The 14317-nt window shown below is 37.4% G+C and overlaps 1 protein-coding gene across 3 annotated transcripts in view; it reads left to right on the top strand.

The window, feature by feature from the left end:
* Positions 1–12957, top strand: part of tango6 (transport and golgi organization 6 homolog (Drosophila)) — a 52001-nt gene extending 39044 nt beyond the window's left edge. Inside the window, exons 17-19 of one of the 3 annotated variants that reach the window (XM_058993597.1) lie at positions 2913–3026; positions 4498–4583; positions 11522–12957. In XM_058993597.1, the coding sequence (XP_058849580.1) occupies positions 2913–3026; positions 4498–4583; positions 11522–11801 (480 nt within the window). In that variant the 3' untranslated portion in view covers positions 11802–12957. Of the gene's footprint in view, positions 1–2912; positions 3027–4497; positions 4584–5435; positions 5585–11521 lie in introns of those variants that run through there. The other 2 variants (XM_058993598.1, XM_034043021.3) reach the window with 2 other exon arrangements.
* The last annotated feature ends 1360 nt before the right edge of the window (positions 12958–14317 follow it).

Raw genomic sequence — 14317 nt, 5'->3', positions numbered from 1 at the left:
TAACCCCTGATTTGTTGCTTACAGTGGCTGATCTTGTGTAATATCACTCCTGTAATGCAAGTTAATGGAAAAAATCTCACGACAGTGTCACTTTTTAATATGACATTCAGGCTGTTTTTTTTTTAAAAAAAAAAAAACACTTACCAGTTCCTTCTTGGCAAGAGCCAGGGAGAAACACACACCCAAAAGTGGTGTGTGGTGTGTGGTGTGTGTTCTTTTTTATTGAGCAACACCTCATATTATTTGGCAGCTTTACAAAAGGTATTTTAGAGAGTACTGTATCTGTTGTTTCCTAACCGAAAACCTAACATACTCTAATACCTTCCTTGAACTCTGCAATCCTGTGACATGTATTCCTCTCCAGGGAAGTGTATAAATCAACATCTCCTACTGGGCTGAAATTCTAATTTATACCGAAGCATAGTACATTTCCTTCTCTTTCTGCTTCCGATAAAGACTGGATCTCAACACTCATCGTACCTTCAGTCAAGTAGTAACATATCTTTTATAGCACCAAACTGTGTGATAGACAAAAACAATTGACTTTATGTTATAAAACATATCCAGTATCTTCATACCTCAATATTTATCCTTTGCTTAATTTGGATGTAGAATTTCTAGGAAATTTGCTCACGTTGTGTTCCATGCACTGGATTCGCAGCTGGTAAACTGTTCTGTAATGTTATTCTGCCATTTTGTAGATTAAATATCTCCCTATAATCTCTTGAGGAGAAAAAACAAGCCTCAGCACCTCAAACATGCTTTGCAAATATGTCCCAGAATATCTAAAAGCCAGGCAATTTTTACCTTAGTTAAATGTCTGCTTACAGATTAGGTTGTGGACTGGATAAGGAAAATATAGCAGCCCCAGTTTGATACTTAAACAAGGTCTACTTTTACACACACTTATTAGATAACTAGCCATAACCTTCAACACAACACCACCTTATACAAAAACTGGGTGGTCAAGTGGTTAAATTACTAAAGCAGTGAAAGTGTGACTCTCGTTCATTGCTAAACGCACAGGCGATGGGAGAAAAGCAAACTGGCATAGCCTGCAAATCTGTCCTGAATGATGAAATAGAGACACGTGCTTCAGTCAGCAAGAGTAAGATTGAGTAGACAGTTCAGTAAAACAGGCTTCATTGATGGGAACTTCTTCCTCCGTCAGTGAAGTGCTTCATGTGATTGGGGGGAGGGGGAGGGGGAGGGGGGGGGGGGGGGGGGCTGTAACTTGTGAAACTGAGCCTTCAATGATATGGTTCTCTGTGAATGGGATTACTGAAGGAGATGCCATTCTGTAAACCCTGTATTCCTCCTTGCAACGAGTCTCTAAATGCATTCATTGTGTCTACTTAGATTCTACAAATAAAGCTGTATGGCTAAAATGACTTTCCTGTAATTAACTACAAATGGATTAAAGAATATGCCTGGGGTGCTTGAAAACACCTAAAGTACATAGAGCTAACAAAATAGTTCTAGTAAATCTTACTTATATTTCACAGAAATCTCACATTTTCTTTTATAAAAGATGCACATATTATGGTAACTGTGTATGATTTTTTTTTATTGGTATCCTGTTTATAAACTACTGTGTTAACCCTTTCATGCATGGCAACCTCATATGGGGACAGATATAAAATTCTTCTAGTCTTTATATGGGAACATATGGAAAACGCAAATGCATGAAAGCCTTATATGAGGATGCCATTCCCCACCATATAAAGCAATGTGAAGAAATTGCAAACATATAAATGAAAACTATATTACTTTTGTTTCAGGTATTTTCAGTATTTTATGCTTATAAGCGTTAAGAGCACAATTTAGAGATCGCTTCTTGAATGTCCCTGTATTCCACTCCAAGAAGGCACTGGAAGATTGCATGGGCGTTGAAAACATGCGAGTCATTGGAAAAGCAACGCTTGCTTACTGAGGAGATATACCAGTACATTTAGAAGAACTGTAAACTCCTGAAAGCATCACGCTTTGGCTTTTCTCAGTACAGTAACCAATTGCAGCCTTTTCTATGACACTTATTGCATGTTTTCAACTGATCTGAGTTCCTTCTATGTGACCTTTTGAAGGGGAATGCAGGAATGCGCCACAATGGTAACAATGAAGTATCTTCAAGGAGTGACCAGTAAATTATGTTCTTTAATACTTATTATTAATTATTTATTTCTTAGCAGACTTACAATTGTTACAAGAGATCACATTATTTCACATTATACATTATTTCACATTATACAAATATCACATTATTATTATTATTATTATTATTATTATTATTGTTATTATTATTATTATTATTATTATTATTATTATTTTCATTTTTTTTTACATACAATTACCCATTTATACAGTTGGGTTTTTACTGGAGCAAGGTACTTTACTGGAGTAAAGTACCTTGCTCAAGGGTACAGCAGCAGCGTCCACCACCTGGGATTGAACCCACGACCCTCCGGTCAAGAGTCCAGAGCCCTAACCACTACTCCACAATGAAATACATGTTTACCATAAGTGTGCATCTTTTATACAGGAAAATGTAATTAATATAAGGTAAGATTACTGAAATTGTTTAGTGTGCTATGTGTACTTTAAGCAGGTTCATTTTAACTGGAGGTCACCATTTAAGTTGCCTAAGTAAATATATTGCTATGCAAACCTTATAGAACATAACATCACAAGGGCATTTCATGTTACAGAAATTTGTTTTTAAATATGTTTTCATACTTTAGATTTTATTACCATTTACACTGTTTTATAGTTTGTAATATTTTCAAGTTTTTTTTTTTTTTTTAGATAGATCTGAGGCTTCTTACCAGGGATACAACTCAATTTACTTGTCAAAAGATTAAAAAGTGCCTAACTTTGTTTCCTAAATGCGCATTGGGCTTTGTCTTCTTTTCCAGCTGAGTTCTTGTCTGACAGCCCTTATAAAAACTGACAGTGAAGCAGAGGTGCGCAGAGCAGCAGTTCACGTCATTGCTCTTCTACTGCGTGGACTGAGTGACAACGCCACACAGGTAATTCATATTGAGTACATCCCTAAATCCTCATGTCAGTTATATTTAAGAAAATGTTTTTGTTTTAACCCTTTTGCTCCTGCGAACGTTAGACCTGTTTGAGGTCTGACTGACATAACGTGACTTTCGACTTGTGTAGCAGGACAAATATCCGCCGAAAATATGCGTGTAAAAGGGTCAGTGGTAGCCACACTCTCAGGAAGTAGGATCAGAAAGAATTGTATAAATACAGTGTCTGGATTTCATTTTACACCAAATTGTTTGACAGGTGCGTAATGCGAAGAAGTTTGCCATCAGATAGATCTGTTAACTCATCAACGTTTTTCTGTAAAAATAAAATAAAATAAAATAAATAAATAAATAAATAAATAAATAATAGTAAAATAAATAAATGTTTTCTTTCGGCTCTGTAAGCATTTTTGGTTATGTAAAGCAATTTAGTATGTTCTCCGGTAATGGTGTGCTTTAAAATCATGGTGTATTCAATAATCAAAACAGAAACCAAGATACTGAAATGCTGCACCTCATAATAAGAGGCATTTCTATTGGCCTGGGGCTTTAATGAAATGCATTTTGATTGGAGAGTCATCTGTGATGTTTATCCTATGAATATGTCACTACAGTTAATATTTTGTAAATTTATTTTTGGTTTATAAACATTTTGGACGATTTAGTATGATTTTTTGGTAAGCTTGAACTTGTGATTGCCGAATCTCCCGACAGCAAAAAAAAAACAAAAAACAAAAAAAAAAAACTCGCTCATCTAGTTGTCGGTCTATCTAACTTCACTTTTGTTTTGAAAGTATATAAAACCATCCCAAATGAATTTAAGTACATTTTAAAACTTATTTTTACATTCAAACTAGGTAATTGTAGGGTATATTTCATCATAGAGTGAATTCTCTTGATAATCTTCAGATTCTCAGCTGTTTTGAAATGTATAATATGGTATATTTTCGGTGGATATTTGTCCTAATACACAAGCTGAAAGTCACGTTATGTCAGTCAGACCTCAAACAGGTCGAATGTTCACCGGAGCAAAAGGGTTAAAATGTTTTCTTTTCAAACGAAACAAACCATGTACAATGCTTTTTTTATATTCAAACTCCAAGTACTTGGTCTAATATATTAGCATCCTTGAATGTATATTTATCTGCAAATATATGCAAATGATTAATATGCAAGTGTATTGAGACATTGACCATTTCACCTCAAATCCCACCCCTTATTCACTAAATATCTTTATCCCTGAATATGGCTATTTTGTGACATTCTGTACATAAAAATCGAGTTCACATAACCTTATCAGTCTAAAAATTGGATTTAGTAGTTCTGTGTTGTACAAGTAGGTTACTCAGCCAATACTGTAGAGGCCTTATGTCTGTTGCTTAATATTCTCCTACCTTGAATCAGCCACTCCCACAACAGTCACAAAAGAAAAAGCATCATGTTGTCTGAAACTTGGTCATAGGTCGAGTTTCTAATATCCAACAGCAATAGTTGTGAAAGTGATTCATGTAAGGAAGAAGGAGGGCAAGAGAGAACAGGTTCTGAATGGTGAGTTTGTTTGCATGCAAGGGGGTGCGCACACTAAACACACTTGGGTGGAGATCTCAGATTGGTTCCCAGGATCTAGAGGTTTTCAACCATGCACTGAATTTGCATCATGCTTGCTGTGACATTACACATGTTTGGTTGCCAAAAATTTAGAAGGAAGGATTGCCCCCCACACACCCCACTGCATTTAATTTAAATCAACCAGGAAACATGATTTAAAGTGTTTTTATCCCAACAAAATAATTTCATAAACCCTATTTGCATTCTAAAAGAAGCTCATGTTAGGGGACTCCCGGGGGCGCATCCGGTAAAGGCGCTCCCCATGGAGTGCAGGATGCGCCCTATAGTCTGGACGTCGCCGGTTCGAGTCCAGGCTATTCCACAGCCGACCGTGGATGGGAGCTCCCAGGGGGCGGCGCACAATTGGCCAAGCTTCGCCCGGGGGGGGATGGTTTAGGTCGGCCAGGGTGTCCTCGGCTCACTGCGCACCAGCAACCCCTGTAGTCTGGCCGGGTGCCTGCGGGCTTGCCTGTAAGCTGCCCGAGAGCTGCGTTGTCCTCCGACGCTGTAGCTCTTGGGTGGCTGCATGGTGAGTCCGCAGTGTGAAAAAAAGCAGTCGGCTGACGGCACACACTTCGGAGGACAGTGTTCGTTTTCTCCCTCCCGAGTCAGCGCAGGAGTGGTAGCGGTGAGCTGAGCTTCAAAATAATAATTGGCCATTCCAAATTCGGAGAAAATAATAAAAATAATTGGCAATGACCTAAATTTATTAAAAAAAAAAAAAAAAGCTCATGTTGTATGAAACGTATATTTTCATTTTACTTCACTGCCAGGTCATTTAATCTCTTCTAGGTCAAAGCATGTTTCTGGATGCAAAGCCTCATGTCACGTAGGACTGCAACAAAGAGTACATTTTGACCTTCGAAGGTTCGGAACACATTACTGAAGGAAGGTTCGAACCTTTGATGGTACTAATTCGCATAATTTACTGGTGATGTCACCATAGCTACTTGTTTATATTTGATTGAAAATCCTATTATTTTACATGTAAGCCATATAAATGGAATAAAACATTCACATTTACATTATATAGAACAATAATCATTTTTTTATAATGTAAATAAAAATACACATTGTTTATTTACACGTAATTGATGTTGCTTGCGAGTAAGCTTGCATTGCAGCAGCACTAACTGCAGCGGACTGAGGCAAAACAAACTTAATTTAACCGTCACCGTTCCAAGCAGGTTATCAGTCACAGTCACATTTTACTCTTAATAATAATAATAATAATAATAATAATAATAATAATAATATGAACTTACGATTGTAAAGTGACCACAGAGATTGGCTGTGCCTCCATTATACATCAACAGTCGCTTGCACAGTTTGCATTCAACTTTTTTTTGTGGTCATCTGGGCATTTAATTAAAAAAAACCCAAACAGCAGAGGGGTTTCGAGACATTTCTTTCAGTACAGCTTACGCTATACAGCGCTTTGCTGTCAAGATGGCAAATGAAGAAATGTGCCTCTGGTTAACACAAGCTGGAGGGGGGAGGGACGGACGGTGCTCAGTTTTCAAAATTAAAATTATTAGTGTTAGCGTATAGTTTGTACGTTTCAAACATATTCTACCATAGCAATTCTCTTACACTGTCTTGTACACAAGGTATTAAGTACATATTTTACTGAAGCACTACAACTGCGATAGGTTGCATGTGAGTGACATTTAATGTGTGATTTATAGTATTCACACATTGTCAAACGATTTTTGTTAACAAAAAACAAAAAAAAAAGCCTACAGTGCGTGAAAGGCTAGAGTCTTCCTGGCTAGCGAACGAACCGTCAAACTTTCTAATACAGCCCTAATATTCACATTTCTGACAATACCTGGAGTATGTTTACATTATGCATTCTGTTCATAGTTATATTGGAAAGCTGTGTACCCCACATACCGCAAAGTCAATCCTAACTGTAAGGATTATGTCATGGATTGATTAATCTAAAAGGAAATGACACGTTGGTGATGCATAAAAAAAGCCATTGATTTATCAGTGGAAACTGTCTCAGAAAATAAAGATAAAGGAGACCAGTGATGGTAAAGTAGTGGAGTCATTGTTAGTCACAGTGATACAGATACATCTGGGATTCATTGAACAATAGACCTGTGTTTAGCTTCTCCTCCATTTTATTTTTTAAATGTTTTTTTCTTTTTTAATTTCTTCCTCGCAAAGGAGCCTCCTACTTTCCCCTGATTGGCTGCTGGTAGTTTACGTTACGGCGCGACGAAAGTTGAAAATATTTAATCTCCTGCGCGCCGCTCTGCGGTGCCGCTTGAGTGCCTCTTCCTTCTGCCACTGCATGTGACCGCCTTCATTGAAAACAATTGCTTTTGCCACATCCGGTGTGAACGTCCCTTTAGTGTAGGATAGCAGATGTTCCAGTGGTGATGACTAGGTGTCTCTTTGGTGGGTGAGATGCTCCTTTGGTAGAGGTTGTCTTCGACATCTATTTTACAATTGCCTGCAACAGTCATAAAAAAGTACCCATAACTTCAGATTTGGAGGTAATAGATGGGTGATGGTTTTGCTGGAGTAACGCAAATATAATCAATAAGTGCTGGAAGAGATAACCACTGTGTTTGTCGACTTGACATAAAGGGTGATTTGATCAATCTCGCCTGGCTGGGAAAAGCTGTAGTTTTTAGAGCATTTTACAGAACTAGGGTATAACTTATGGCATCTGACATAAGTAAAGCAAGTCCTACTATACAGAATAGTGTTGCTTTTCATTCTATTAGGGGTCATTTGATGGGGTCTGTGGCGGAGTGTCCCGCCCCTTTGTTTGTTATTTATTTATATTATGATTTATGTTTTATATTCCGGCGAAAGCCGATTGTTATTTGTTATTGTTTTGTATTTTAAAAACCTTGTGAGGATGCGTCACTGATCAGCTACTGATTATTTAACTAGCTGACAGTCACGCATCCTTACTGAACTCATGCAGACTATAGCCGAGGGGTAATAAGATAATTAACAGCTAGTTAACCCCTCGGCCAGCCTCCAGCTGTCTGCGCTAAAGCGGAGAGTGTCAGAGGCGAGACAGGTTTTTAAGCGAGAGAGGAGAGTAGAAGCTAAACAACTGCTAAACCTTATTTGTTTATTTGTTTGACCAACGTGCCTTTTTGTTTTGTAGTGTTTTGTGTTTCGTTTTGTTTAAATCTTTTGTTTTGTTTTATTATTTAATAAAAGCACTGAGCGCCGTAGCGTTCAGTTTCACCATCGCCATCCATTGCCTTTGTTTACTGTTACTCCTTCCTGGTCCGTGACGTCATTGCAGCAACAGCTCGGTCACAGGGTGCCAGTGGGGTTATTGTAATATTGTACAAATTATACTTTTGTTTTCCAGATGATTTAAAATATTCAGAATATTTGGATATTCGTTTAAATTTTGAAAGAGTATTGGAACATGAAAAACTCTTATTCATCCCAGCACTATTTAAATAGGGGTAATTATCCTGAACTCCTCGTCCAATAATGGGACAAGTGATCCCCAGCCATTCAGAGCGGAACGGAGACGGGACAGACAGCAAGTATAACAATTGCACAAACTAGAGAGGATTTCTAAATGATTATTTTTGGAGGTATATACGTTTATGTATATAAATTTATTTATATATATATATATATATATATATATATATATATATATATATATATTAGTCAGGATTTATGCAAATATCAGAATTAAGAGTCAATCAGATTGCATGACAGTGTTTTAAAAGTCAAAGCACAGTACCTGCAGACATGTTTTGTCCTGTTTGGGGCTCATATCAGTAGCTATAGAACTGTGGCACTTGTAATTCTGATATTTGCATAAATCCCAACCTTAACTCGAAAGCGACTTGTTTTTACTTACTCTCCTGAGCTTTTCACTAGTCAAAGTACAGTTACGCTGCCCTGATGAGCCCCAAGCAGGGTGAAACATGTCTGGCATAACCAGTGTTTTTGAGTGCAAGTAGTCTGTCAGATCTTCTGGTTTATCAAATTGTCACTGAAACAAGGAGATGTATTAAAGATCACCAGGGATACTAGTTTTTCACAATCTGATTAAATAAGTAAATAAATCCATCAATAAGTAAATCTGTGCTTCTATGTGATTGCGTTTAATGCTAAACTTAAGTTTTGCGAGCTACAATATAGAAAGGAAGCAATATATTTAAATAAAAATAACCACATGTGTATTTGTTGATACACAATTTTAAACAGGAAAGCCTGGTTTATGAACTTCTGTACACCAGAAGCAGTTAAATTGGACATGTAATCTAGTTCACTAGTGTTGAAAAATGTATTGATTACCAAAAAAACCCAAACTTTTGCAGCACTTTTTGTAGATATTTTCCCCACCGAGTGAAAAACAAAATTTTTTATAAAATAGAAAATGCGTTTATTAAAAATATCTCAGTTATCTTACAGTGAGAACTACATTTCATTTTGAGCAAGCGCACCTCAACCCTGGAAGCCTGCAATTGGGCCCCAAGTCTCTCTCTGTCTTTCTTTGTATTTCAGTGTGGATTTCGCTAATGTCCACTGGGGGCTAGTTTGACACCACCTGAAATAGTCCTGGAGTTAGACACCTTTTATATTAGTCATACCATAAGGAAAGAAACAAAGATATCCATTTGTCACTTGTTTGAAAGCCTGATAGAAGTGATAGTTGTTTCACCCCCCCTGGCTTTTCATGTAATTTAGTGATAGTCGCTTCCCTTTGTTTTTTTTTTGTAAAGAAGGTAATAGCTGGTGTTGAGAACTAGTTTAGCCTGTTAATAAGGTGCTCTTGTGTTTCATATAGCCTATGAAAAGAAAGCTGATTGTTGAAGTAGAGGCTTTCCTGTCCTTTTGATGTGGAAGGAGTACTGGTATTTGGATCAGGTTGCCAAGCTAAACGGGTGTATAAAAAAACAGTATAAAAATGTAGGGCACTTTTGGTAAGCCGGTTTTGAATTCCTTCAGCGAATTAAAGGGATACTTTATATCATCTGCATAGTCTTGAAGGATCCCAGGGTGTCAGCTTCAACAACATTACTGGGGAGTTGGTTCCAGACTCCCACAATTCTCTGTGTAAAAAAAGTGCCTCCTATTTTCTCTTCTGAATGCCCCTTTATCTGATCTCCATTTGTGACCCCTGGTTCTTGTTACTTCTTTTTTCAGGTCGAAAAAAGTCCCCTGAGTCGACATTGTCAATAACTTTTAGAATTTTGAATGCTTGAATCAGATCGCTGTTTGTTCAAGGCTGAATAGATTCAGTTATTTTAGCCTGTCTGCATATGACATGACTTTTAAAACAGGAACAATTCTGGTCGCTCTTCTTTGTATTCTTTCTAGAGCAGCAATATCCTTTTTGTAGCGAGATGACCAGAACAGAACATAATATTGTAGATGAGGTCTTACTAATGCATTACTTCCCTTGATTTAAGTTCAACACTTTTTGCTATATATCCAAGCATTTTGTTTGCCTTTTGTATAGCTTCCCCACATTGTCTAGATGAAGACATTTCTGAGTCAACATAAACTCCTAGCGCTTTTTCATATATTCCTTCTTCAATTTCAGTGTCTCCCATATGATATTTATAATGGACATTTTTATTGTACCTTACACTTTTCTGGTGGTTGAGTTTGACTAAGTTTCTTTTTTTCCTTGTTGCTGCCTATCTGAACCCAGCTGTTTCAACCCTCTTCTATCTCCCCGGTGGCTCTCTTTTTGTTAGGGTGTGCCAGCTCCTCAAAATCCTGTTGCGCTCTCATTTTGTGCAGCTCCATTTCTAGCATACTTACTCGTTGAAGCAAGTCTTGGATCTTGCAGCACTTTACACACACAGTTTAGCTCTGCTGGTTTTTTTCAGATTTCCCACATCATGCAGGTGTCATAGATTAATGGCTTGAAGGCCATATTAAATTATTATTATTATTATTATTATTATTATTATTATTATTATTTATTATTATTATTATTATTATTATTATTATTATTATTATTATTATTTGTCAGTTTAAGTTTAGTTTCTGCAGCTGTCAACCTGCTTTCAAACTTCTTGTAAACTGCTCTGCCGTTTTCCACGAAGCACTTCTCCCACGCTGTCGCTGTTTGGACTACCTATTGGTTTTGTGCGAGTGCCTGTGTGCTTTGTTAGCTCCCCCTCCTTGTCTCAGAATGGCACCGAGTTTGACTCGGCTGGCCTGAGTTTCAGCTTGTTATCAGAAAAAGACATGCAGCTGTTTAGAATTGAAGCTGCAGTGAATTACCAGTTTACTGTATTTTCTGATTAAAGCAGTTAAAGATTTAATTTCTCTTAACTGCTTCTAAACTGCTCTGCACTTTGTTCCACGTTCTCGCACTCCACGCTATTTGCTATGCTTACTAACTATTCCAGCAAAAATGGCGTGCAACACTTACCTGTTTTGTTAATAGCTTTTGGCATTGACTATAATGATGACCTTTCACAAGCTGCAGATACAGTGTAACTAAACGACAAAGCAAGTCAAAAGTTTAAATGATGTTACTGCTCCCCTTATAGATTTTTGTATGTTTCTGTATATTTAATCATTGATCATGTTTTTCTACTGTTCTGTGTAACCGACTGACATCGTGCTTCTGTTTACTGTACTATAAAGCAGATGGTGTTCAATAGTGTTGAAAGGTCACAAAATCACATGATTTTTCAAGAAGCAGGTGCCAAAGACACATGGCAAAGCAACACAGGCCTGCAAGCACGATGACAGGCACAGATTGAGCAATGGATACAAATATCAGAGCAAAAGAATGAATTACAAATACTGCATTCATAGTAGCTTTATGCTAGTGTTGTTGTAATAGGTCTTAAACCACACTATTTTTAAAGGAACATGTCTGTTCTGCTTTTTGTTTTTGTTGTTTCCAGGTGCTCAGTGACGTGCTGCGGGATCTGTACCGTGTCCTCAAGCATGTGGTGCAGCACGACCGCGATGATGTCACCGTGCTCCACGCCCAGCTGGCGCTGGAGGAGCTTGATGATGTCATGCGGCGCTACATCTTCCCGGCGCAGAAACTCGAGAAAAAGATCGTGGTTCTTCCTTAGAACCTGCCGTTTCTACACAACGCTGTATTGTATAATGCTTGTAATATGTTTCTCCTTATTTGAAACTTCTATAAAATGCCTTGAACTGCGAGTTTGCTGTTAATTCTTTAACTACCGTCACAGGGGATCGCCCAAGTTGGTTGTGGGGTAGAGAAGGGGTTTTATTTAGTTTTCGCTTGGCTGCCGTACTGCAAGTGTGGTGTGCTTAACCTTAAATACAGTACATTGTTGTGTTAAAGACAGGCTTTGTTTTAATAACCACAATACATGATTGTATGCTGGTGTAGACAAGGAGACTACTATAGTCGGAGTTGTTCCAGAGTGAATGGTTGACAGATTGTTTTGTTACAAAAGTAAAAATTCTCACGTTTACAGCAAGCAAATACAGTAGAAATAAAGAAGACAGAACATTTTAATAGTTTCTTTATAAAAATTAAAAAAATTACAAGTAAGTAAAAATCCCAAAACGGTGAAAAAATACATAGACCATGTTTCATTTAAATTTTGAAGCTTTTTTCTCATGATGCAATTTCAGTTACATTACAAAGTGAGGTCTGATTTTTGAAGCACTTCAACCGTACTGATAATGGCTGATGTCATGTCATGAATGGGGTTTGTTTGTAAAGTGTAGCATGCAGCAGGCAAAACAGGAACTCTGGCTCAATGCTTATGAAAAAAAATGTATCTACCATAGACACAGTTGAATGAGATATTTCTAGTGTATTTCTAGAGTCATCCTCTCTTTTTTCTATATTATGTTTAATAATTTGAAATTAGTTTTTTTTTTCACATACTTGTATCACTGGATGATATCTGCAGAGAAGCGATCAAGATATTTTCTTCCTTAGGATCATTGGAAAAAATACCATTCAAAAATCGAATTTATCTTTATCATAATGTATGTGTCTTTGAAAAAGTAAAATGTGTGACCTATGAAATTCTGTTCTTGTTAGCAAAATAAAAGTTACCTGTTTATAAACCATTTTCACACTTTCCCTGATCATTGTAAAGTTGAAGGTGTTATTTTAAGCTTGTCGTAGAGACTTATTTATTCCCTAACAGATGAGTCAGGAAAATTCGAACTTCTCAGAGTTAGGGGGAAAGTCTTCTGAAATATAGAAGACCAATTTAACCAAAAGCATTACAATTAATACAAATATGGTAACCACTTTATCCTGGATAACCCTGCAGTTGAAGTTGGTTTGTTATATTTAATTCAACTCTGTTGTGAGTGCAACTATAGAGAAGGTAATACAACTGAAAGGAGTTACGAATTTGTCAAAAGTCTTCCTGTGTACAGATGTTACCAGTGTATAGATCACTACAGCAGAATTAAAGTAATTTTTTTGTCTCTGTGTGTGTGTTTAATAGCGATTACAATGCTTTGTATTGTTCTCACCTAAACTGCACAAGATGGTGATTTAAAGGAGTGTATTTTTACACATGTTCATACTGGCTCTTCGGACAGTCCTTGACATGTCTAAAATGTAGGGGTTAGCCCCCATCTTCATATGGCCAAGAGCACATGCTCTTGCAACTAATTACAGCAGTAGGTGGCTATAAATGACACATTCAGACTGCTGTAGCTCAGTGGTTACTGTTACATAGACTCAAAGCACATATACAGTATAGCTGCTAGAATGTCCTATATATTGCATACTATATACTGTATTAGATAACAGTTTAACAAAAAAAAGTGCTAATCAACATTTTAAACTCAATTTACTTCCTATTGACTATTTTCCTTTATGACTTTATTTTTTGTTTCTTTACATCACCGTAAATGACCGTAGCGTCAATTATTATTAGTATTAGTATTAGTATTTCATAATAATAGAATGTGTGTGTGTATATATATATATATATATATATATATATATAGACTGACGACGTGAATCCAGGTGAAAGCTATGATCCCTTATTGATGTAACCTGTTAAATCCACTTCAATCAGTGTAGATGAAGGGGAGACAGGTTAAAGAAGGATTTTTAAGCCTTGACACAATTGAGACATGGATTGTGTACTGTATGTGTGCCATTCAGAGGGTAAATGGGCAAGACAAAAGATTTAAGTGCCTTTGAACGGGGTATGGTAGTAGGTGCCAGGTGCGCCGGTTTGAGTGTGTCAAGAACTGCAACGCTGCTGGGTTTTTCACGCTCGACAGTTTCCCATGTGTATCAAGGATGGTCCACCACCCAAAGGACAGCCAGCCAACGGCAGGCCAGTGGTCGAAAATGACTCATTGATGAAAGAGGCCAAAGCAGGCTGACACGAATTGTGCAGAGCAACAGACGGGCTACAGTTAGTCAACTGACAGTCCAGTACAACATTGGTGCCGAAAGACCCATAAAAGAATGCAAAACTTGTCGTACCTTGACACGAATGGGGTATGGCAGCCGACGATTTAACAGAGTTCCACTTCTTTCAGCAAAACACAAGAAACTGCGGTTGCAGTGGGCTAAGGAACAAAAACAGTAGACACTGGAGAATTGGGAAAAAAAGCACAAGTACATGCATCCATCAACATTGTAGGCTGGTGGTGTTGGTGTGATGGTGTGGGGCATGTTTTCATGGCACACATTGGGCCCCTTGATAAAAGTGGAGCAACGTTTGAATGCC

The sequence above is a fragment of the Acipenser ruthenus genome, chromosome 20, assembly GCF_902713425.1.
Source record: "Acipenser ruthenus chromosome 20, fAciRut3.2 maternal haplotype, whole genome shotgun sequence".
In the NCBI taxonomy this organism is placed as follows: domain Eukaryota; kingdom Metazoa; phylum Chordata; class Actinopteri; order Acipenseriformes; family Acipenseridae; genus Acipenser; species Acipenser ruthenus.
This window is presented reverse-complemented; position numbering and strand designations above follow the sequence as displayed.